The sequence below is a fragment of the Varroa destructor genome, unplaced genomic scaffold, assembly GCF_002443255.2.
Source record: "Varroa destructor unplaced genomic scaffold, Vdes_3.0 BEIS01000006.1, whole genome shotgun sequence".
Classification (NCBI taxonomy): domain Eukaryota; kingdom Metazoa; phylum Arthropoda; class Arachnida; order Mesostigmata; family Varroidae; genus Varroa; species Varroa destructor.
Window position 1 is genome coordinate 16,300,638 of NW_019211459.1, and position 25,645 is coordinate 16,326,282.

The 25,645-nt window shown below is 40.3% G+C and overlaps 2 protein-coding genes across 4 annotated transcripts in view; one reads left to right on the forward strand and one right to left on the reverse strand.

The window, feature by feature from the left end:
- Positions 1 to 482: 482 nt before the first annotated feature.
- Positions 483 to 12,907, reverse strand: LOC111253414 (amine oxidase [flavin-containing]-like). 3 transcript variants are annotated; one of them, XM_022812751.2, is made up of 11 exons: positions 11,891 to 12,907; positions 5,020 to 5,114; positions 4,225 to 4,368; positions 3,802 to 4,001; positions 3,399 to 3,528; positions 3,153 to 3,225; positions 2,658 to 2,884; positions 2,122 to 2,358; positions 1,825 to 1,922; positions 1,254 to 1,428; positions 483 to 964 (listed from the first exon to the last, which is right to left on the reverse strand). In XM_022812751.2, exons 1-11 carry the CDS (start codon positions 11,934 to 11,936, stop codon positions 788 to 790), a joined length of 1,602 nt encoding a protein of 533 aa, XP_022668486.1. In that variant the 5' UTR covers positions 11,937 to 12,907; the 3' UTR covers positions 483 to 787. The 3 variants fall into 3 exon arrangements, with proteins under 3 accessions (XP_022668486.1, XP_086849288.1, XP_022668487.1); XM_086993162.1 differs by lacking the exon at positions 11,891 to 12,907 and adding an exon at positions 8,654 to 8,699; XM_022812752.2 differs by lacking the exons at positions 4,225 to 4,368; positions 5,020 to 5,114; positions 11,891 to 12,907 and adding an exon at positions 4,109 to 4,158.
- A 7,918-nt stretch (positions 12,908 to 20,825) lies between these two features.
- Positions 20,826 to 25,645, forward strand: part of LOC111253412 (ER degradation-enhancing alpha-mannosidase-like protein 1) — a 28,129-nt gene continuing 23,309 nt past the window's right edge. Inside the window, exon 1 of the mRNA XM_022812747.1 lies at positions 20,826 to 20,920. Coding sequence (XP_022668482.1) covers positions 20,891 to 20,920 — 30 coding nt within the window. The 5' untranslated portion in view covers positions 20,826 to 20,890. The remainder of the gene's footprint in view (positions 20,921 to 25,645) is intronic.

Below are 25,645 nucleotides of genomic sequence, written 5' to 3' on the forward strand. Positions count from 1 at the left end.
TTCCTATATCCTCCAGACCACCCAACTTTTCCTCTACGAGGATTATAGGTCCCTTTGCAGATAAGTTATATTAATATTACAGGAATAAGTTGTATATATATAATTTCTTGTTATAATATTTACCTGATGAGTCGAACAGACGGGTAAGAATGATGCCTGTTTGTTGGAGGGTTTCGCTCTCGTGTTGCCTACAATATCGAACGTCGAATGCCCTGTAAATATGTACTCCTCTATACGATTTTTAATTACTACGTACGTGCTTTTTGAATACATATTATCTATGAGCTATTAACTATTTTATTGATTTTTTTTCCCGAAATATATAATAAATATATCGAAATTTCCAGCTACCTGCAGAGCGTACCGCGTAGTTTTCATTGTGCATATATGTATATTTTTCAATTTCTTCTATGCATGTCATTTGAATAGCTAGCCAATGTAATAGGGCGCGCTCCTTTATAAAACATTAAAAGTTTTCCGAGTTAAACGCGTAGACAGATAAGCTTTCTTTATTCTCACAAATATGGGCCAATAGAGCAGTTGTCTATACGATGTGATAAGTTTTTTGCATGAGCCTGCTTCATGAATAAAAATACCAATATACAATAATGAAATTCAACAAAAAGAAGCCACTCGTCAAAATAGTCTGATTGTGCGACGACGGTCTGTTCTGATCGTCAGTTGCGTAGGTGGATCATTGAAATAATAACGTCCTGCTAGACTGCTAGGATAGGTCCGGTGCACGCCTCGGGAGACCGAATGAAAGCCGACTTGAGTCGTTTAACGTCTAATTACGTTCGCACAGGTGTTTCAGGGCCTCGATAGGGCAGAGGGCAACTCCCTTTTTATGCGCAGCATAAAGACCTAGTCCAAGAGCCGCAACGCCGATTAAGCGGAGGAAGCATGGCACCGATGGGAGATAAGTCTCGTACAATGTGTTACTGAAGTCCTGGATCGGGATAAACTAAAACGAACACATAAAAACCAATAAAATAAATAAGACAATGCATGGTAAACTACAAGTTTACCGATACAATATAAATAATAAACGCAGATAGACGGCAAAAATTCATTTGAGTAATGAAGATGCCAACTAAGCTTGCAACGAATATCGAGTATCAGCTTGGATGCATGCAGGTACCAGTCTAGCCTATAATTTCATTGCTAGAATAACCCCTAACGGCTGTTGAGACGGTCACAAACGTGACGGAAAGCCTTTGAAACGGCCTAATCGCGAACGACGCGATACGTACGTGATTGAGCGGCTCTTTAGCATCCATGATAGTTTGATCAATTCGTCCGAGCTGATAAAGCGCTTCCTTAGCGGCCCGTTCACCACTGGCGATAGCTCCATTAATATAGCCCGACCATTCCCAGGCTGTTTCAGTACCCGCAAAGTGGACGCGACCGATCGAATCTCGAAGCGTTCTAAAAAATCATTTACGAGATAAATTTATTTTCAATATTAGAATATTCATGGTGATGAGCTAAAATGCCATTATTTCGATATGATCTTGCTATGTCTTTGTATTCGAGTGCAAGTCTATAGTAGTGCTTATTATTCTTCCCATAAGAAAGACATATAGACAGATAATACTAAATCTAGTTTCCTTGTCGATGCCCTTCACAGCACTAACGCGGTTAATAAAACTACGAAGTAAATTTTGTCGGAAAGATAAAAGTTTGTCTGTAACTGTAAAGTTGCAATGGAAGCTAGTTGTTTTGTTGCGAAGTTCGTTCAATGATTGCTAGAGTACCCCAGTTTCAGCATACGAAAATACAACCAGCGTCCGTAACATCACCGCACCCTATCCTCGAACGTACCCTCGGAAGGTCGTCAGAACGCCAGGCGGGAGCATGCAAGAATAGCATCCGCCTGTGTATTCCTCACCCATCCAGTTGTGTTCTAAATAATGCACCACCTGGAATCATTACCATACCGCGTCATTATCAGATAGTTTGTCGTATAGTCTTTTGTTGCCACAGCCGAAGCTCAGACATTATTTATTATTTTATTAGTTATTCTTAATATAGCTTGCTGAACGACTGACTCACTATACGTATATCTATATATGCATTGCGTGACAATTTTTCTCCTGTATACCCATTCATGGTACGAACATCATTGGCCTTATCCGTCTGGAAGGCGTGGTTGTACATCGCTTTTAGCATATCGCATCGCTGCTGCGGCGTAAGATGAAGGAGCTTTCGCGCACGGTCTGCCGGCATAAAACCGATTAGGGACGGATGTGAGCCATCGGGCTTCGTGTCGTCTATCGTATAGATAACGGGAGCATACGTCTCTGATGGAGTAGCGCCGATGGCGCCGCTATAGCCGAGGTCACGCCACCAAGCATCCTATAAATATTTAACCATAACCCAGGAACGATTCATATGTAAGCAAGCGTCACGTTGCTGGGTACAATTCGTGTACAGTTTGAAACTTGAAAACAGGATTAGTTTATTGTTCATACATATTAAATATTTCGGATTTTACTTTCGATACTAGACTAGTTGAGCACGAGCTAACCCCTTCCAGCACGAAGCGAGGCACCAGCGGATTCTGGCATTACCCCACCTGCCCCTACGTTTATACTACTACTACTACTACTGCACGATTACGGGAACTCGTTTTTAATATCGGTATGTACTGTTACCTTATAATAAACCTGGAGTTTCCATACAGATCCCATCGGCATACGTTGCGCTAGTTGAGTACGGAGCGGACCAAGACTAGGAGAGAAATGAATTTTCATCTGCATTGGAGGAGCTGTTGCCAGAATAATATGTGACCCCTCAAATTTTTCACCGTTTATACAGCGTACGACGACGCCGCCGTTCGAGTGTTCCACTGATACTACAGCATGATTTAATTTAACTCGTTCTAAAATATCATAGAGAACATAAAAGTGGCAACAATAGAACTAGATGTTGTATATCACACCTGACAAAAAAAGGTTCAAAACTCTTTCTATTTAGAGCATTGTTGCTTAACCATAATGAGTTGATACGTATCTTGCCGTAACGATCAATTTGTTAGTGATTCGGTTAAAATGGTCGTTTTAGTAGGACAAAAGGTACCTATGTACGCGGTTCATATTTGCTAGGGTAAACGTTGGAAGAATACTTGATCGAATAGACCAGCCACAGACCTCCAAGTGATTTGAACATTGACTCGCTGAGCTGTTGCATGCCACCCTTCATCTTCATTTCTTGACCTCCACCCTGAAATCAAGTTAAATCGTAACCGTTTACTCCCGCACCAAGTGATTACAGTTTACTGTTGAAAACGTACGTAATTTTGTACTACGTGTGCTTCGTATAAGCAAATTGGGAGGATCGCATAAGTTTCGAGTAAGCTTTTTTCGACATAGACTATTTTCACGGACTAGCAGTACCTTAATAGAAACGATTCGCTTAACGCCACCACATTGTTTGATGTACCAAAGAAACCAAAGAAGGGAGGACTCGTAGGGCTCCGAGGTGACGTTGATCTGAATGAAGAACTCTGCGAATTCGCGACCCTCTCTAGAACGAGAGAACAGAATGAGAACAAGTCAAATGTAGCACAACTTCGAATGTTGTGGCACATGGGCGTGCTAACTGCAGTTGCTAACGATATTTAAATTTATTGTTTGCTTCATTTCCGGGAAATAAGAACTACCAGTCTCGAAATGATCATGTCTAGATTCGAAACTGGCAAAACGGCCAGTCTCGCTAAGGTCCGTGCAGACGTAAAATGTATTCGTATTTGGACGTGTTAAACTCTCATCCTGATTATCCTGCTTGCCCAATACTAACTTGGTCCAACACGTTTTGTTGACGAACTCCCTACATGTCATTTGGTCCCATTCCTCGGCATGAGGAGCGTTCCACGGGGCCTCCGCCGGAATTTCTTTGCCCATATCGTCTAAAGTTCGGAAAAAATTGTTGACGTCCATTTCGGCTAGTGGGTTCCAGAAGTGTGGGAAGTCGTCCGCCGGGTGCTGGTATCGCTTGCCCTGAATGAGCAATAGAGTTCAAGGTCTACTCTGAAGCTAAACTGTTTGTTCCACTGCTCTACATATTTGCTAAAAAGCGTTTTATAAAAATCGTTTACGCCACTTACCATTTTAGACTACTTAAGCCGGTGCTGACCTGGCTAGAGTTTTTCTGAAAATAACCAATCATAGGAAAGCATCTCCAAACGAAGTTTCGATTTTAATACCGGAAGCCATTACGTACATTGAGCAGAAAAACGAATCGATTCTCAACGTAGATGCGGTATAGTTTATCCTGCAAATTGAGCTCTTGCAGAGTTCTTAGTAAATAATTCTGTGTCGCTCCTACGTAAGCGCCCCCGATATCCACGTACCCGAATTCGACGCCCTGACAAGAAAATTCACTAATTAGAAAATAGAACAACAAGCTGATACATTTCATTGCGTATGTACACAAAGTAGCCGGGACAGAGCTATTGCTTTTAAGCACTGCTTAAGTAACTCTTGAAAGTAATCCCTAAATGTACTTACATCAGGAGTTCCTGCCCAGTTTATAGGGGGGCGGGTGTATGTGAGGACAGCGCTAAATGGTGCATATGAATAAGGGGGACACCTATTTTTTTAATTTTTCAGTAGACTAATTACGTAATGTTAGATTTTGCCCTATCGTCGAGGGTCGTGCTTGCCATACCATATGCGCGCTATATGTATTTACAGCTAAGTCGACAAGGCTATGTTGATTTTTTTGCAAAATAAGGCTTTATATTAACGCTAAAATAAACATGTGCCTGCTACCTGATAAATTGCCTCAGCAGTACAGTAATTATACCTATGTGGTAATTATAAAGACGTAGTAAAATTTATTTATGTACCATATATATCAGCGAGACTCTAAAAAAATGACTTATCTGAATGAAGAAATGTTGATATTTCAATTTCAAACTAAGCTGTAAAAGATAGTCACAATTTAAAATGTAATATAAACAGCACTAGCTTTCAATAAGATTTGCTAGTTTTTTTTTTGTTCTTATAGTAGTACCTCTTTTGTGTGAGTCCGGCCACCGACGCGATCACGTGCTTCAAGCACGATTACTTCCTGGCCACGTTTGATACATTCCCGAGCGGCTGACAAGCCTAAAACAAAGTACGAAATACAGGCATGTCAAAAATTAGAAAATGGTTGTTATGTGAGAAGTAAGCGAAGAAGACATTTTTTGTCCAACTTGAATCCGAGACACAGAGCGACCTAGGTCCACTGTGCTCTTCGTATAAGTTACTCTAGTCTTTAGCTTATTTTCAGCCTTCCCTCGACGTGCCTGTTAACTTAGCGTCGCCAAATGTCCTTTTGTCTGCTAGTTCTACGTTCTATTCTATCCTAGTTATATGTAATACGTGTTCACGCACCAATCGTTGAAGGACAGCAGACATGTACAACATAAATTGGTGTCGAGCCAATCGTATTTGGTCTCATTATTGATCCAGGTGTACTCGTGTGTTTTCAAGCAACGCACAAAAGAAACTTTTACAAACAGGAAGTAAACACCGAAGAGAGTACATAATAAAATTGCGTTTGAGCATTTTTGTTTGTGCTAGATAAATTGACATTTATTTATGAAACGGTATTAGTCTGAAATAGAAAATAAGCCCATAGGTTGCGATAATGTTTGCCCGGCTTAGACTTATTTTCATTCTCCGATTAAAACGTCTTTCTATGAATGTTATAGGAGAATCAATATAAAGAGAAGAGTGCAAACTTTTCATGTCATGACTTTCACGTTCTTTTAGACCATAGTGTAAAGATAACACGATGAAAAATGATTGTACGCTATATAAAATAAATCACTATTATATATTAATCTGTACATAGCTTCAACTTTCGGAAACCACCTGCGGCCCTCACTTTATTAGAATCTTATGTTTTCTTTTTTTGCATACTTCGAAATTTCCTGCGAGCTAAAACCTCGGAACGCCGATAATGCAATAGACAGTGATGCCGTTGTGCCATGGAAAGGATAAAATTTTTATACAATAGCAAACGCAACCTTGTCCACTCGTTGTTCAGACGTAATTGCCGTCCTATCGCGACAGCTAAATCCCTTCCTTTCGGCAAAAAGCAAACAAACTATATTGGAAAGGGCAAATATCTCTCGGCCATTTTGACAATTAAAGAGGTCCAGGCAACAGAAGATCTATTCAACGAAAACTGCTTCACTGCCAAGCGAGTCTTTTTTCCTTTTTAATTTTGAAAATGCTTTTGCCCTAGCCTGCGTTACACTGGATAGGACGGCTAATGGCCTTCGTAGACCTGCTGTAACATGTAGTTAGTGCTGAAATCACTTCCCCAATACATAAAAAAAAAAAAACGCTGTACGTATTTGCTTAATCACTACAGGCCTCGGCAAAAAGTTTTCTCGAATGTGTCAAACACACGATATTTGATTAGACGTAAGATATCATTTCAATTTAGACCTGTACACGGATCTATAATTCGTTAACAACATTCCGCCGCCTGTCATCAGTAAAACATTACTTTGTTACACATAGAGATAACACTGCCCCTTTATCAGCGCAGTCAAATGGCTACGGACGACCATCAGCACTCTCATAGCAGTCGCTAGCCAATCGTTCAATAGCTATATTACCCGCAGAAGAATTGTGGATAACCATATAAGTGCGAAATTATAGAGCTGATTTTATGTGCCGACGTCAGTTTCAGCTAAATACTTACCAATCCATATATAAAGGTATATTTTTTTCATCTATTAACCAGCGTTGACCTGGCAGTCTGTTTGTAGTTTCGTGAGCTGTGTTATACTGGCAAATAGCAACATTAGCATATATCTGGGTTTTGTATAAACGAACTTCTTTTTCAGTTTGGCTTGCTTTTTAAGGGACCAAGGACCGATGGTGGAAACGTTGGCGGCCGTTGCGGATGTTATTTGATGGTAGATAAACTAGTAACGCTGGCGTCCCTTACCTTTTTTTACGTCGTCGGGTTGGCTTAGTGCTGGCTAAATTTGCTGCTGGAGCAGAAGTAAAGCGGTTTCTGCTATCGGACGTTATCACATTTAACGAAAAAAGGATCCTTCCAGTTTGACATTAAATCAATTGGCATCGGATGCGTAATCGAATTTTACGCTGATTTCTTTAATAATCGATAGACAACTTCTGATTTTTTTTTTTCTATTACACCACGTAGATTAAGCTAGCGAATTTGAACTGATAGAATGGAATAGGTCGCCGTATAACCTTGTAGGTACAATTCAAATGAGATATATTTACCATGTATGCTCGGTCTTAATGAGCTCGGGCAAGATGGACGTCAAATCTAGATCGCTTACGGCCAGCTAAATCGAATTTTATATACTGGATCAACAAAGGTGCGAACGTGAGAAACACGATTCAAGATGCCGAATCGAATCGTAAGGACGGTCGACCTTGATTTACTTGCAGTCGTTCTTCGCTACTGACATGGACGGTGACGGCTGGAAGCCTTCCATTGAAAATTTCTAGAAGCGAACTAAATGACTTTCAAAGCGTAATGGAGGCAAGAATATGTACACCACGATAGCTACACTCGCAACGGCAAACGTTGTCTCTGTGTTGAATCGAGAGAAATTTTGGCTGTGCCATAAAGTTCCCGCAAATTAAGCTGCGTACTTTGGGTGGGTTTTTACGGTGTACACGAAACGGTACACTAAAAATAGCATTGCTTTCTTGTATACACGCTGCGGCTTTTTCGGGTGACCATAATACCAACGCGACATTAACTATTGCATACGTTGATATTGTCTTCAGTGCGGCAGTTCGGAAAAAATAATGCCACCTGCGCTTATCAACGACGTTGATAACGTTCAGTAGTACTGTAAATTATATTATATAACTGTTTTAGTAGTTTCATTGATTTGCATTAACGCAGTATTCGATGGGTATTATTATTACACCTTGTTCTTGGGGTTTTAACATATATAGTCGCGTTTTTTGGGGGGTACTTTAAGCTACTTATTTGTGTTTCTATAAGTATAATAAACATGAGGCGGTCGCGGCGTTTGTTCGACAAACGTTTTCACTTTCTACCGCTGCCTGTTTTCATGTAATTTCTACGTAGCCTCTAGTGCGAAGGCTTTGAAGATCTATTTGAATTCAGTGCTTAGTTTAGCCAAGGTGAATTTTGGAAGGAGAAAAGGTGCTTGCTGCGAGTGTGGTACATAACAAGCTATCGCGTGTAGCATATTTAAAACAAGTCTTTGACAAGAACAATAGGCTGGCAGAAATGACGAGTCTGAAGATATACATTTGCGCATTGTCCTTCTTAGCCTTTTCCGTAGATATGGTCAGGGTGCACATTTTAATGTAGTTCGTACTGGGGGCTCTAAATCCTATTCTGATGCCACCAATATAGTGGGACAGATTTCGTAGATACGATCCATCTCGCACGAGCTTTAGGTGTTACTGCAACAGATTTCAGAATCTCTGATAGACTAATCTGTACAATATTTTGCTTCACACTTTCGAAAAACAGGTAGCTTAATATGCCAAATGTTCCTATTTACCTATTCTGTATAATCTATAGCATTAATGTGTCCGATTTGTTGGCTGTGTATGTTGTAAGTACTTTACATCAATTTGAACTTTATAGAAGAACTACATAAAACAATACACATGATACATACGTAGTCCATAGGGAAAAGTTGGCATGGCGAACGCTTTCTAATTAAAACCACTTGTTCTAAAAGCAAACAAGTAAAAATGAGACAACAGTTGTTAACATGGGCGTTAACATAAACACATGCTAGGCTTTTTCAAATTTCTGCCGGGAAACCTGTATGAGTTCTATCGCGTAAATTATACAGTGACTCGTTGTCAATTTGTGTCTACAGAGGCGATAAGTCCAGATTACCGACTCAGATCACTCCTTCTCCATCGTACCGCCACTAGACGATAATAGTAATACTCGATAAAGCCGGAAAATAGCGTTTTGCAATCAGCTCAACGATACTGATCCCTGACCAGGCCGACTCTGTGTAGTGCGCTTACTGAAACATGCCGTACTTAACTATCTGTCATATTGAGAGTAAAAATAGCACTGGGTTTGAAGGGGGGGCGAGAAGGCCGAGCTTGCGGTATGATGTACCTGATATCTCCATTCGAATCCTCCGTATTGCTTGGCCTTTGAGAGCCTGTTGACGGTAGAAGTAATCGGCTGGCTTAAATTTGTTAGTGCGGGTGACAGATAGGCCGTAATCAATACGTCACTATAAAGATATGTATGTACATTGTCTTATGACCATAAATATTTTGTTATATTTATATTAAAAAAACTACGCGTTGGTTATTACTGCTCAGGTACAACAGCAATCGGATTAATTGAACTTCTTGTTGAAAAAACCAAATGATTCTATGACGTGAATCTAGGACCAAGTCGAATTTTCCAGTCCTATCGATTTGTGGAGATAAACTTAAGCCTGATTAGTTTTTAACAATATGCCGTCTCCAGGCATGGCTCTGGAAGCAGCAACGTTAGGTGAACACACGCCGTTGTAACAATTTTTCGTCTTAAAGCAATATATGTAACGATCAAAAATGAATCATTTCCCAAATTTCTAATTAGAAAAGTTACGTGACCCCTTGAAGCTGGAAAAGAATATAACCAACGTTCCATCTAATCAGCAAACGAAGGCTGCGATTAATTGAAGACCTTGCGAAAAAAGCAGTGTCGTTTACTGCAGACTGAAATCATAGGTAATCGAAAACGGTATAGGAAAACTCAGCAGACCATTTGCCCACATAACTGGTCCATGTAGACTAGATGAAGTAGAAGGGGATTCTAAAAGAAACGCGCTAGTCAGGAAACCCTTGTGAAATTGCTAACCTTGTAAAATTTCAAAAGCCGCCATGATCCTAAGCTATTTGCGACATTCGAATTTTCCACTAGATGAATTAAAATCGAATATGAGGTAGGCTGCATATGCTCAATAAGATCAAATCGACCTAGCACCTCAAGGTAGCGCCCAAGAAGATACCGATACGTTCGGTTTCGTGTGCTACTAGATATAGATGTTTGTTTAAGCCGACGTACTTGGTGTTGTTATTTGCTCGAAGTGATTGTTCCCTCCCTCTTGTGCCGAATGCGTGAACGCTAACTTCGAAGCTTCGCTGGTCCGAGTCTGTTAAAGAGCGTGTACCCGCGACAGGCGTCTCTCAGTACTTTATCTCTAGCGTTTTTCCTAAGAAAACTGAGTTCTACTTTACGCCAACGTGTGTCTTTTATGTGAAACAATGCTAAATACAACTGGACGGGCGTCGAAGCAATTTGAATAAAATATTGGTAATTTTTTTAGTAATAGTTAATTATTTTCTATTCTATTCTTAATCTGTCATGCTAAAATTAGCGTAGTTCAATTACCTAAACAGATTCGATCCTTTCTAAAAATCTGTCTCGCTGGCTACGCCACAACTACGCCAGGATAACTGTATCCCCATCGAGGTAGACGAGTATCAGCGTCCCTACCGCATCTAACGTCTGACGCCCAATCGACTGATCAATGAAGTTTAGGCCTTTTCAACTTTACCTTTTGAGTCGGCAGACGGCTCCATATCCATAGGATAGATGATAGAGGATAGACCGTGTCCATTAGAAAGGGGCCGTAATGGTGTTATTTTGTGTCGCATCGCTCAGCCCAGTTGTGAAGAGGGCAATTAATCTACGTGGGGCTAGGTACAGGGGATGAACTAGGCCAATAGTAGAAAATAGCTTCAAGTAGAAGGTTTAATTCATGGGTGAAACTAGTGAATAAAATAGATCATGTCTATTAGATGCGTCACATAAGTCATTCTGTTGAATGAATACGTATACTTCTAAACCTGAACTCACTTTATTCAATTTAGAATAGCAGTTATATTATTGCTTTGACGATTATTAATGATTAACAGTGAATAATAACGTTTCCATCTGAAAGATCTTCCTCACAGTGTCTCTGATGGCCCGTCGGATCCAGCAGTAGACACTCGGATCCAGCGGCGTTTTTATTTCGAAACCTTAATGGAAGGTGAGTTTATGGGATTCTGCTGTCAGACCGATTCGCGGTACCTTCTTACAGGCCAATAGCATCGTGTTTCGGCTGAGGCTTTTCTCGAGAACACTTGAAATCGAATTGCCAATTATGCTACGTCAACTGCTAAACCCCACCCGCATGGAGCCTAGTACCTTGGAACAGAGCTGATTTCTGCAGGTTTCCACGACCTGGCAGTAGGTTAAAGGCGGGATCCAGATTGTTTGATGCTTCCGATAGAGCTTCGTATGTGGGCGGCTCTTACAGCTATTCTCGATAAAAGATGGTTCTCGACAAACACGTACCTCAATGAACTGAAGTTCATATTGTGATGCTTTATACGAAAGCAACAAGAAGTAACGTCTACCAGCTGCTAAGGGATTTTGAAGAAAAATAAGAGCAAATCCTGTATTAAATAAGTTCTTTTAATTGGGCAAGTCCGTTTGGAAAGGAATTATCTATTTATTGTCAAGCAGCCAGTCAGGGCAATTTAGCTCAGCTCAGGTACATGTATTTTAACATGATGATGATGATGATGAATAAAACACATTTTAATTGTACAAATAAATATAGGAAATGTCAGATGTAGTGGAATTTATTACATTTTGGAAATTGCCGGCTAAAATAGCTCAGTGAAAACCTTCTTAATAGTACATCTCATCGAATATTGACCAAATATCACATAAGTTTGATTTAATCATCAATATTTTATACATTATCCGTATATCACAAGAACCTGCTCGCCGTTGTGTCATTGTTTTCGTACAAAAGTCATGACCTGTATATCAATCAATGGCTTCAGGCCAATTTATTTTTTATGACCTAACCTTTACTCAGTACACGTTTCGCTGTACTTACCACTTACTCCAGCTCCCACAACAATCACAGGACTATCCTGGGACATTTTGTCTGGTTTGTACTTCCTGTACTATAACGTTTCCTTCCACACCACAGATTCGTAAACAAGCTGAAAGATACGCTTGTTCCAGCCTTCCTACTCAAATTTCCTGCACGACGTCGCTGGTATTATTGAAGAACTCTTTCTCTTGTAGCTTCGCCGAAACAGCGAACCACGACTGAAGATATCGCTCGACGCGTTGTCGGCGTCGCCGCCGCTTGACGTTTAACGCACGTCTGTTACATTGCCAAAGCGAGCCGTTATTGTCACACCGCCAATTGCCGTTCGGTGAGCGGGTCAGCCAGTGTCTTTCTTTGCCGCGGCTGCCCGGTGATGACAAGCCAGCGGGCTGCAGCCTTCGAAGTAGTGAGTTGCCTTCATATAGTAAACCTTCCCCTTACAGGAGACTTCCTGCTCTCGCCTGCAATTTAGTAACAGAGGCAGCGGTGGCTAAGAAGAAAGGCACACAGACAAGGCCTTCACTGTGTGATATTCTAGATTACAGCAGACAGGTGGCTGCCGAGGGGGCTGATGTATAGTTGCAAATTGCACCGACTCCGCGCTGTGCGGAAAGCTGTGTACATTCTTCAGCGACTTTTTGTTTTTCGTACTGTTTTGACAACTACGTTATGATTACTCGTAAGGATCTCGTTCTTTACAGTGGCAATTAGATCAACAGTTGGTTGGATTAGGCTCCAGATTCCTCCAGTAACGAACTTCTACCGTGGCAGCGCTTCTGTGCAGCTGCGGTAACAAACAGCTGAGCTTTCATTCAAAAACCAAGCTACTATGCGGAGCGCAACGTAGGCCCGCTAGCCGTCGTACACAGTAAATGAACGGCAGGCGATACCCGACGAGCGTCGCGGTGTCGTCTCTGAAATGCGACAAGCTTCGCAGCTTGTCGATTAGTCTATGGGTAGACCACACAGCTGCAAAGAGACGGTATGGTAAAAGACAAGCGCTACGTCCGCCGACGTAGTCCGCGACCGTGATAACGGGTGGCAGTAGCGACGACGACGACGACGACGACGACATCAGTGGTGGCGGAATCGGCAAGTCTGCTGCAGTGGAAAGGTTCTTTTGACCACTCGTTGGGAAAGGGCTTATGGCCTCGCTGGCTCGTAGCTCAGAGCACTCACTCGATGCTATGAGATGTTATGGAGCAAGCCTTTATTCGTAGAACTACCGATAGAAGTGATAGCACCATGTACTTCCTCGCAGTGAAGGCATCTTTTCGTAATTGTGCTGCTGGCAGTAAGCAGTACGAATCGAACAGCTGTAAGAGCAGAGATAAGCGAGCGGCAGCAGGCGTGTGCATGTTAAATATAGTAGAGCATTGTAAAGACCCCATGGTCTACAAAGGCTGACAATAGGGCAATGCACAGTAAAGCAGCAACAACAGTAGCAACAGCATGAAACCAGAGCGAAGCACTGGGCGTTGGCCAATAGCTGGGTCTTCGCGACGTTGCAAGATAGGCTGAAGTTTGCTGAATGACCTGAAGGGCCGATAGGTCGGATCGAAAGTTAAGAGCTAAGCGAATTACTTATCCCGGACATTGGAAAAAGAACCTGGGGGAGGCCAGGCTGGTGGAAACACACTAACGACCGCAGCCATCACTGTCATGATCAATATGCTGATGCTGGTAACAAAGATGCACCCCACGTCTGATCCAGATTACGCTCATCAACGGAGTGACAGCAAAACAAGTAAAAATGAGGGGGTAAAAAACCTAGCGATCTGAAAATGGAAGGAAGTGGACAAGGGAGTATCAGCAAGTTGGGAGCGGCTGTGGACGTAGTTAATTACCTGGCAACGGATGAGTGGACGTGCTTACTGGAGTAACGAGGATGAAACGGAAAGAGGAAGTCACAAAGGGAAAGAGAGAGAGTGTCTGAGAACTCTAATTCTTTACTGTGTTAGGCAGAGAAAAACGCTGGCAAAAAACTGAATATGACAGCTGTAGTACAGCTGTGGTATGTAAATGAATGAAGTGGAGGGCAGGTGTATAGGCACATGGGCCTACAGAAGAACTGGCTAAAGAGAAAGACGAATGATTGAGGAGGAAAATGAATTATGGAACTTAGTTGGAACTATGGGGAAAACTGGAACTGGACAAGGTAGTAGGGAAATCGGAGCTATCGCTGAGTGGAAAAAGATACGAAATAATAGATTTTGTAGTATGTATGACTAATCGACAGTACTAGCAGTATCTGCTATCAAAAGATACTAGGGAAAAAAAGCAATCGAAATGCAGCAGGACAATGGAGAAGGGCAATAAAAGGCCATAGAAGACGAATGTCATCGACGAAGTGTATGGTAAGCTGAAGAAATTATTTAAAAAACACACAGCTAGATATGGGAGCGATAAGAATAGTAAAAACTAAATGACGGAATATCTCCAGAAAGGTTCCACAAACAGGATGGATGATAACAGCACGAAAAAATCTGTGAAGCACCTTGCGTGACCTCTGGGTCGTGCTATATATTTGACATACGGCAGCACGTACATCGTTCGAAAAGTATCGAAAGTTTTGCTCGGACTAGTTTCACACCTTCACTTATCTAAACCCCGGTAACTTCCTTTGAAATAGACCCTTGCCATATTCGATGCGCGTGTACGACTATTTTTATGAAACAAGCTCGAATCTTTAGTGCGATAATAAACCTCGCTTTTTTCTGTTTCGTCTCGCAACATAATCCTTTCTGGCGTCGTCCAACTGCGGAAAGATAAAAACTACAAAGTGTTAGTGACGATTAACAGAAGCGTTGAGGCTGCGCCGGCATCTAGGTTTGTGCAAAAATCATGATGCTAATAGCGACTTATTAATCGATACGCTATCATTATGGTGAATTTTGGCAGCCCATTTTTCCTGGGTTCAGGCAAACTTTGACAGACAGCAATATTGAAATCTGATTAAAAGTTCTCGGTGATTTTTGAGTCAACGCAGAACCAGTTAATTGATTGCATCAGTTCCCTATAATTGGACCAAATAGTGAGAACAGACTTGATCTGGATCTTGCAACTGCATAAGAGTTCAGTCTGAGCTCGTCTTTGAAGCAATTCTGGAGCCGGCGTTCTACTCTCAGACCTATGTTTTGTTAACTGCAATTAAATGGCGGACAAAACCCGGCTAATGTTTGACTCCGCTAAGATTCGCTTGGGACAGTCCTTGTCGAGTCTTCGTTTGATTTGAAATTCAGGTACTTCGCTATAATAATTGGTGAGGACCCTGTCACCTTCAAATGATTTCGATGGGTCGACGTAATTTACGTGAGATGTCTAATTTTTTTACGAGCTGTTAGAGAGTGATTCAACAACATTCTAGCATGAGCTATTCTGCTTTCTCCACGTGTTAATCCAAAATCGCCTAGAACGAGGGTCGTCTTTCTAAGGCTTTCTTGTATACGCTGAATCTGTTGGTACCACATGCAGTTAGTTGGCATTGATTGATAGCCAAGATGCAAAAAGCACTGACATTATTTAGAGAACTTGATTTCGTTGGGACAGAGAACAGTATACTTATATTAATTTACTTCTCTATTTTGATTTTCCGGTAAAATCAAATACAACTGCAATTACCTCCTCTCAAAGTAAAGATTACACGTTCGAATACTTTTAAATATAGAGACAATGTAGACGTAGGCGAATCCGGAACCTAAAGACCGGTCACTGCCAATCCTTATCCAACAAGGATAGGGTGTTTGATTAACACTTTTTTTTTGAACCAGCACTGCAGATCGCTGATGATTACTTAATGGAACAAATGTGATTTTCATCATTTTAACTACTATAAAGAAAGTGCAATTATTGAAATGTGTGGTGCAATGGCTGTTCGCTTTAATATGTATGAATATGGCAAGTTATTACACACAATGCAAATATCTGATTTAATCCTCTTCCGTTCATGAAGAGACATAGACGATTCAAGATGTAGCATGGTAGTTATCGTTAGTTATATCTATTCGAGGGCAACCACAAGTTGATTTGAAGTGAACTTCAATAATTTTCGTACTTTTGTGATGAAACATAGATTCGCACTGGAACTAAGAAGGGATCTCAAGGTATCAGAACTGCATATAGAAGTTGCTTGCTAAATCAGAATATCGAAGTGCGTCGTAGCCCAGGTTATCAGGGCTGAGATGCCCAAAACATCTAAAAACAAAGATCGAAAGCGGTGCACAATGCAATAACAGCAGCTGATTATTCCAACTACGCCCATATAAAAAAAATATATATAAAAAAACGTTTCCCCAAATGCGTCAAAAAATGGTAAAGTGCGAAATCACTCTGCCCATAACAACTCACCGACAGAGTATTAAAAACCAGTCATTTTCAGCTAGACGTAAAGCTTTGGCAGCTGTATACAAGAAATTGGCTAAACAATTATACAGCTGTACAATATAAAAATGCGTGAAGAATAAATCACATTTCAAGATGTTGGGCAATACCGCTTAGTGCGTCTGCAGGCGTCCCGACGAAAGATCTCAGGGGTCCCGTATAATCTAGCAAACCGAATATCATAGCAAAATAATACTGTGGACCGTAATTCCCATCCACGGAGCCAACGCTCCGCATTTCATCGACATGGTTTTGGCAAAACGACAATACAATGAAGAAATTTAGACGAAAAAGGTGTTTTAGGCACGAAAATGGTGTCGGAATAGAAATTGATGTTATGTCATATAGCAAAGCGTGTCTTTGTGGTCTTTTCTGCTGATGGTGTTCAAGTTTTACTATATCCTAGAAATAGAGTTTGATTGACAACGTACAGCACTATGTCAAGTAACTGGTCGAGACCGGTAAACGATCACGAACATTTCATAAATGCCAAATCAAGTTACAGCAGTAATCGTAATCCTGAGTACTATCCCTACTCACAAGAGTTCGAAAGATATTTCTCTCGCAACTGCATTGTACAACACAGGAAACAGTCTTCACATATACAAAAAAAAAAAAACCTGCACGCACGTCTGTACTTGGGGTACGGAGCCATCTTGAACTTAAAAAGAGAGCCAATTTCTTAGAGTAACTTTAGACTCGATTGGTTAACAAATTATATGTGAATTTGCAGCTGAAGGATATCGTAATGTGACATAATATGAGATTACTTGACCATTGTACCAAGGTGATGAAATTAACAGGGAAATGTTTTCTATATTACTGTAGCAATGTGAAACGTTTGTATTCCCTATCAATTTGAAGGGTTGTTTTTAGCTCAGCATACGCTTCGTTTGGTACGTATCGTATGTACGTGACAAAAATGGCTAAATTGTGTTTTTCGCCTTCGCTGTTACTATTTATATAACATAAAAAGAAAAATGTCCTTATTTTACGTCCAGCACCAAGGCCCCTAGATATTACCCCGGAAGTAACTTAGTTTTGGGTAACTAATGTCGCTTTCAGTCACTCGCACGACAAAATGGTCGCGTAACTTTAAACAGCATTGACACTTGGTCAAGGTATTATTGGCTAAGGAACCAACCATGTGGCCGCTTATGAAAATAGGTCCGTCGTGCCCCATATCATATTGAACCGTCCACATGGCCGGTAAAGAAAGAACGGAAGAGAAATGGAAGATAACACCAGCAAAATGCACAGGGTAGTTCAATATAAAAAAAACGATTTTCAATTATAAATAGAGTATTCAATAAACTATATATATATATATATACATATATATATATTTGTAGATTGGTAGTCTTTTCGAAATGTGCAAAGCAGTACTTTGACATAATTCGTTTGATAAAAGAAATATAGCAAACAACCTTGTCAAAAGGCGTTTGGTACCAGCCGTCATCGGTATATCGATCTGTCTGCTCACCTGTTATAAGTTAACGTGTGGAGCTTATAAATAAATAAACGACCGCTAACTGGCATGTATATATAGGGGCATACTTTTGAGAAATACACCGTTTTAATAGACGTTTTAACTATAAATTGGGGACACTCCTACATATCCTCTATAAGATCACTTTTAGCGAGCTTTCTTTAGCAAACTCGTATGATGAAAGGATACTGAATAGTGCCCCAATCAAATAAGTTTTTCAGAGTTTACTTTCTACTTCCTGCTTGTGGTAGCATTCAGGCTTTTTTTATAACACGCGTGCAAAAAGAGCTCTGAAATTCCGAAAGCATTAACAAAGCGAGGTAGCAGAGATCGCAGTCTATTCTCCAAATGCTTCATAAAAAAGAGGTTAATTTTTAGAACCAACTGAATATCTTTAGAAACGTAAATTAGCAAATCTTCTGTCCAGAAACCAATAATATGGAATATGAAATCTGTTTGAAATTTTGATATAATTACGTGTCAATGACGTTTACTTAATAACGAAATTCAAATTCAGCTCCCCAGCGTTTGTGTGAATAGAAGAAACAACGGTCTTCCCACGTGTCACTTCACGTGGATTTCCACTCCTAGCGAAAGTTAAAACGTTATTCGAAATGAAGTACCGTACTGGCTTCTATTTAGAAATATGTTTCTTTTTGTTGCACAGAGATTTGAACGAAACGCAAAGAGAGGCGTTTTTATCTATCCTCTTTTTTTTTTTGGCAGTCAGTGTGATGTGACTACGTGCATTTAGATTATAGAAAAAAAAAAAAATCGATGGGAGTTTTCCTTTCGTCAATCATTAACGAAGGAGCCAAATTTTGGAATATGCAAATTTGAAGAGGTTTGGATGTTGGCGACACCGTTGCTAGTGGTCAAATCTCTTGTCTGATCACGTCAAAACTCTTCGAAGAAACGCCTTGAATGTTTAAGATTTATAGATTTATGTCAAAATGACTTTGTTGCGGATCACACTCTGATTCAATATGTTCATTGCTTTTTTTCGTCAAGAATCGCAACTGGAAAGTATTCAATTAATAAAGATTTTCAAGGCACAGTGTTCATTCCTAAAAGAAAAGCTCAGACGCACGAGGCCATTCTCATCCGAATGGGGACGCAAAAACCAATAAGATGATTAGTTAACTTGCTTTTGTCTGATTAGCAATCAAACAAATCACGTTAATAAATAACCTCTGCCATATGAATCCTTCAATATTGCTTTTGTCTTCGTCTTCATTGCTGACTTTTTTCCTTTGGACCGCTTTTATGGCGCACGGCCATGACGATGACGGCGACGACCAACAACCTTGCCGCTCCCTCGAAATAAAGAAGTAAATGGCCCTGCGACACCCCGCACCAATTTTAGGGGCCCTTTATTGCACTTGCAAGTTGGGCAAGATTTCGCGCCAAACTTGACGGAAGAAAATAAATCTGATTTTGTATTTGAATTCGGCACAGGCTTTAATGGTAACTTTAATATATATAACGGGATATCTGGCAACTTCGGCAAGTAGGGCATGACGCTTAAACGACGAATATGGCGCATAGGTTTTAAATTAACGATTTTCTTTCCTAACTTTTTTTTGACAAGTTGATCTTGCCTTCGTTTGATCTACTTTCATAAACACCAGCCCAAGAGTGAAGGAAAGATTACAGAAACTGTAAATTGGACAAAACATCTCGTCAAAATGCAAACCAACTCACTGTTTGTCTTGCAGATGTCCTATATAGATCAACGAGAATTTTATCGTTTCATTAGGACTCTGACGATTGGTAAAATAGCGTTGAACGCTCGAATTCTTTTGTGGTTATGAACCACAGCATCAATGTTACTTGATAATTAATTTACGAAGGAATATTTTAAATGGTATTCATGAGACATCACATTTTTTCGAAAGGACAAGAACACAAATCCAATTTTATGCCGACCTTTAGAGAGATTGATTGGACGAGACATATATATATATATATATATAGTAAATTTATCTTCTTGTGTTCAGTCGTCAAAAGGGCTTCCAAGAAAACAAGGTAAAATAGAAATCTTTCATAATGCCACCAACAGCGATCTTCTAATGAAAGTATTCCTTCGAAACGGCCTGTGCACGACAATTACGATTTCATTATTCTTCGAGAATCTTCTTAATGTTCCCCTATGATTCATACCCGCCTCAATACGCCAGTGCTCATAAGGAACGATCAGCCCTTCTTCTTCCCTTAGCAGAAGAGAAAAAATGGTCTTGAACACGAAGCGCGCCAGTCGGATGAAGAGAGTACATTCGAATTAGGCGTAAAAATTTCAGGCACAGTTTCTTCGTAAAAAGGTACTCTTGTAAAAATCATATTAAATCGATTCTCTGTGTCGATATAAGTCGCAATTAAAGGAAATAGCTTATGAGCAAATTCTCGATTTGCTGCTGGAATAAAAAAAAGGTCAAATCTAAATACTTCCCTTGCTCATCCTACCAGACGCTGTTACAAAAGAAGCTTTATCCCGTGATTATCAGTGGTTCGTTTTTGCTGCCTTCTCGGTACTGGCCCACATGCTCTTCTTCCCTTTGAAGATCGGCGAAGTGGGCAAAGGTTGAAATGAAACATCAGCCCACGCTGTTGGCGGTGGCCATTAAGAATCTTTTATAGAAACCTAAAAAATAACAAACGATTTATGATTCTTCTCAGCTGTACGTGATGTTTCTGTTGAAGGGTCTACGCGTCTGATGCTTGCGCCCTCAATGCAGAATTAAGTAATGAAGAACGACGAATCAGCTAACCTAATTATCATCTGTAACGCTTTTCACTGGCCTCGGTCGATGGGAATGACAGCACTGAAGACGTTGATTTGAACCTAGTGCTGTCCACGGGAGTGCTATAGTCGTTGATAATGATCGATGATTAATTAGGTTTTTGTGGTAATACCACCATCTGCATCGCTTCTATCTAAATGTGTCAAATGGCATATTCTTTCATTTTTCTTAATGCAGTCTGCTATGCTCTACTGATACTTTCAATTGCCTTTCTGTATTTTTCGGTGTTCGTCATCGTTGCTACTGTAGTAACCAAAGTAACTGGCGAAGCCTCGCATCTACCTTTCGAAGGAGCCGTCAGCGACGTCGACAACGATTCTTTTTCAACGAATGAGACAAAAATACGCAAACGGTCTCACCGTGAGTATCTAGCTGTTGAAACGATAACACGCGAATGTATAGTTTCGACGTGCGTCGTGAGGAATATTTATTACTTGAATGATACACAAACACCATCCTTCAATGATCGAGCGCTGACCTTGCCGAAAATTTGCGGGGGTATCTCTTTCCATCTGTCCTTATCTTTCAGCAACAGGGCTTGCAACGATAACAACATCGCAACTACTAATCACAGTTGTTAGATTTTATCTCTTCGAGTAGAAATTAACTTTTAACTATCATTGCGATTGTTCGTTATAATTCTTTTTGAGAAATCAGATCTCGTGTAGAAAACTACAACGCTCCCGGATACAGGATCTCGTTTCGTAGACCTTTTTTTGTGAATACTTATTGAAAGTGGCGAAGTCTCTTAGCATGACTAGCACAATTGTTCCTAGACAATGGAGATTAGAACCGTTATCTTTTTCCGTGGTACGAAATTGCTCCAAACAGTAACGCCAGGTAATGGTACTTGATCTTGAAATCGCATGAAGATCAAGCAGTGCAATAATCAGCGGCGAGAATGCCTCTTGCTGAAACCTATTAGTTGAAGGACTGCTGCCCATGTAGGACAACAAATGCTCTCGTTTACCCGCACTCGATCCAAACGAATTATTTACTCGAAAGGAAGCGAAATCAAGTTTGATCGAAGATTTCGCTTCATGCTATTACGGACCGTGCGGCAGATGTAATTTTGTCGATATAGAATTAGCAGAATTAAAATAAAATCAATTAGGGTCAATATTGATTGTTACAGAAAAACATCATAGCAATAACAAAATCACTCCTTTACACATTAACTTAAAACAATTTTCTAGAAGAAACGCTTTTTCGATTGTTTCCCAAAGCCACCATTATTCTATGAAAAACCTCTCCCGAGTAACTGAAGTAACAAGAAATAATCATCAATTTCTTTCAACGTGACCCACACAAACGTTGGGAAAGTGGGAAAAAGGTGACGCCGCTACCGGCGACAGTACAAACGACGCGCAAATGACAATATCGAATGTCCGGTCAACTACCCTCCGCGAGCTTCTGTCGAGTGTTCTAACAATCCGTCCATGAAAGAAATATGGTACATTTTCTATCTTGTTCTACATCCATGCTATAACGAGAGTCTTGTTCGAAAATCTTGAAGAAAGCATATGGTAAACACTTTGTGTTTTTCCATTTTCTGCATAAAAACAATAACTGTATTCTATTACAGAAGATTCAGCTGACGATGTTTTTTTCCTGGGTACGAATAGTCGAAAACATTCCTCTTAATCATATTGCCAATCAACCATATTGGCCATAATATGATTTGAAGACTTTTTAAATGGAAATGTCTTGCAAATGTTACTTCGGGATTATTGGATGACGCTTTCAATATTACTTCAATATAAAAAGAGTTCGAACATTGATATGGCTGGTACTACTGCTTTAACTAAGAGCAAATAGTGGTTATACAGCAGAAAATTGCATTACTGATACGTGGAGGTAAAACACGATCCAAATTTGGACCTAACGACAATTTGAGATCATAATATTGATTTTTATAATTCCATACAGATTGCCAAAACCTCACGGGTGCGTATACAAAAGCAATGCTGCCATACTTGCTTTTGCTTCCTTTGATTTTATCGATTTCCTTTACGAACTTGTTCAGTTAGAATTGGCCCCCTTTACTACTAGGTTCGACCTTTTTCTATTTACCGCACTAGACCACAGTATAGTGGAAAAGTTTGCAAAGGAATCGATGACAATCTTCGTTGTATGCTCATGTTCACCAAGGCGGTGACAACACTGAATTTGCTTGCAATGTCTATAGCTTTGCGTCAGTACAAAAATCTTATGTAGGAAATTTCTACTGCATTAACCCCGCTGATTTTCCCAGGTATTCCAAAAACCTCAATGTTAAGCTTTGTATTTTGTGTCGGTTTCGTCAGCTTTGAAAAAGGTGAAATTAAAATTAATGTTTTCCCTTTTGTAGCCTGAACGATGTAACATAAGTGGCGAAGGTTTGCGCCTATGGCAAGAACGCTAAAACACTTCGAATATTTTTCGACACAACGAACTCATAAGCTGATTTACATGCCTCGGTTATAATTTATTCTTCAAATGACTGTCCAACTCGTCAAGGCCCAACCCGTTTACCCTTACGCCTGAGAAGCATGGCCCAAAGGCTTCACGTTTGGATAATGGGTCAAGAAGCCAAATAAATACCTCAAGCATCGTTTCAAAAGTTATCGAAACAGCATGACGGTGATCTCTTATTAGACCACAACCGATGCGTCACAAGCACACAATTCAGCAATTACAATCTTCTTAAAAACAGGATCAGTATTTACTTACGTATTTATTTACCTTTGCCAACGACGACTAGTGCGAGAGAGTTGCCTAATGGCTGACGTGATTTCACTACAGCGCCAAAACGCTCCGCTTTTAAATTTGAACGTGCGCGCTTTTATTGGCCTGGGGCGTTAGAAACGCATGTTACATCGTTTCGTTCACTAAGCATTAATTAACCTATTTAATGAACTAAAGATCTTTTCCACAGATATAAATATACTGGTTTGCCTCATAATCGAACCTAATTACCAGTAAAGAAATTCTTTTTCACTGCATTAGATCTCATTACCTGGAGTGGCGGGCAAATAGAATATAGCTATCTGCGCAGAGGAATCTCGTTCTAAGGAAACTTGATAGCACTATTCTCATAGGATGATTGTCCTAAAGGGAGAGAATGGCACCAGCGGCGACAATGCTATTAACAAACTTATGAGTGGAATGCCACGGATTACTAGAGATGCCCTTATACTTTTTTCAGTGCACAATATTTTTGTTGTTAGTTGGTAGTGGTGGTGATAATGGTCGATCTTGTTGGTACGCCGCCGGCAGCAACACGACGTATATCACAAAATTAGAGCAGTGCAGAACGCTTACTTTTGTCTGTTGCATAGATGTTTTCTTCGACACGACTTTCTACTTAACTGCTATGAAACGTTTACTTACGCATTAGATCATTACAACACTCACCAACGAATTTAAATTACATGAGACTATAATTACTGGTAAAACAATGTTATTAGCGTTTCTCAGGTAATTGAGCTACTGTAGGTGCCAAATCGCATAATCGTCTATCAAATAAGTGCAATTTCAAGTCTCGTAAATAAAAACACCACACGTCCACTGAAACGTGCGAGTAAAACAGTAAACAAAAGCTTACAGGTCACGCATAAAAGAAAAGACTGCAAGACGCCACTAATAGGCGTCAGTGACAATATTCGCGAAGAGTTTGTTGCTTTTCAATATGTAAAGCATCGCTTCTTTGCTTTGGAAGAAATTAGAAGGCGAGTTGGATCGATCACGCAGCTCACAAAAACCTTTGTCAATCCCCATATTTAATAAACATTTAATCTGCCCTAGTGTCTTTATGAACTTAGAATGGAGGAATGAGCGTTCCTTCGAACAACAGTGAAACCCGTTCAGGAGATGGCTAACGGCTTGACACGCGAAAAACTTCGGCAAAAAACCCATCCTGTTCGCAACTTCTCCCGCAATGCTCAAGCTCCGAAAAATTCAGGAATATATCCATTGGCCCAGTGGGCGCGCAGATTCTAATCATGTGTACAAATTCAAATTGCCCGCGCACTGTATAATTCTAGCAGGCACGCATTCTTTTTTTTTTGTTTTTCAAATATATGCTGCCAACCCATTAAATCCCTTAAGTTGACTTTCTCCTCACACCAACTAAAATCCTTTCCTGATTCGCCATGGGTATTTACACGTTGCGTTGTCTGCTTCAAGCGCATTAAGATTACTACGATTTTCAAGTGTGTAAGGGAATGGGGGATCTTCATTGATTGCGATTCAACTATTATACAAGCATTTTGTGCTCGCGTTGGCATACGACGAACTTTTGTAATAGTAAAAACCGATTAGGCGCTATAAAGTTTGACTAAACTGGGTAAAAAGTGTAAGTGAATGTTTAAATCCACTTGCACAACAAGCGGTATAGCAGACGGGTATTGCGCCATGAAGCGTGATTGCTTTGTTCATTAGGGATTCATTTTCGATCAGTTGATTCGCCCTTTCGGAACGGTCGATCCTTGAGCATTAGTGATGATCTCATCATAATAACCGGCTAATTGCAAAACGTTATACAGAGCCAAGCAGGAAACGACAATAGTTTCTAATTGAATAGTTATCACAATACTGCATCGGGCAGCCGTCGACATATGTTTCTACTTTTTCAATAAATTAATAGAGATGTACTTTCTACAATGTTGTTTTCCGCATTTTCATTTTATCCTCAACTTTCACATCAGTTTCGGTAATAAGCTGTCATACACTCAACTGCGGACACGTTACTGCTAACGCATAAAGGAAGCTCCTGTGGACTAGTTAGAACCTTTTTTTTCATTGAAAATGGCGGTGGTTGTTCAAAGTTGACAAGGGCTGAGATAGCGGCACTCGCTAAGCTCATGGAAGACGACGTTGCTAAATGAAAATTTAAATAATCGCTCGAATAACCTTTCTCGAATCGCGGATGAAATGTAATAGGCGCCATTGCTTCTAAATATTTATGCTTCAAGCATCGTCGTTATCGACGTCGTTTCTGCCGGGCGCGTTTGATAGCTGTCGTTTAATAGCGTTTATCGCCGTCGTTGGTGGCACCCTTTCGTGCTGGGAGCAAATGGCCATGCCGTGTCTTCTCGTCATTGG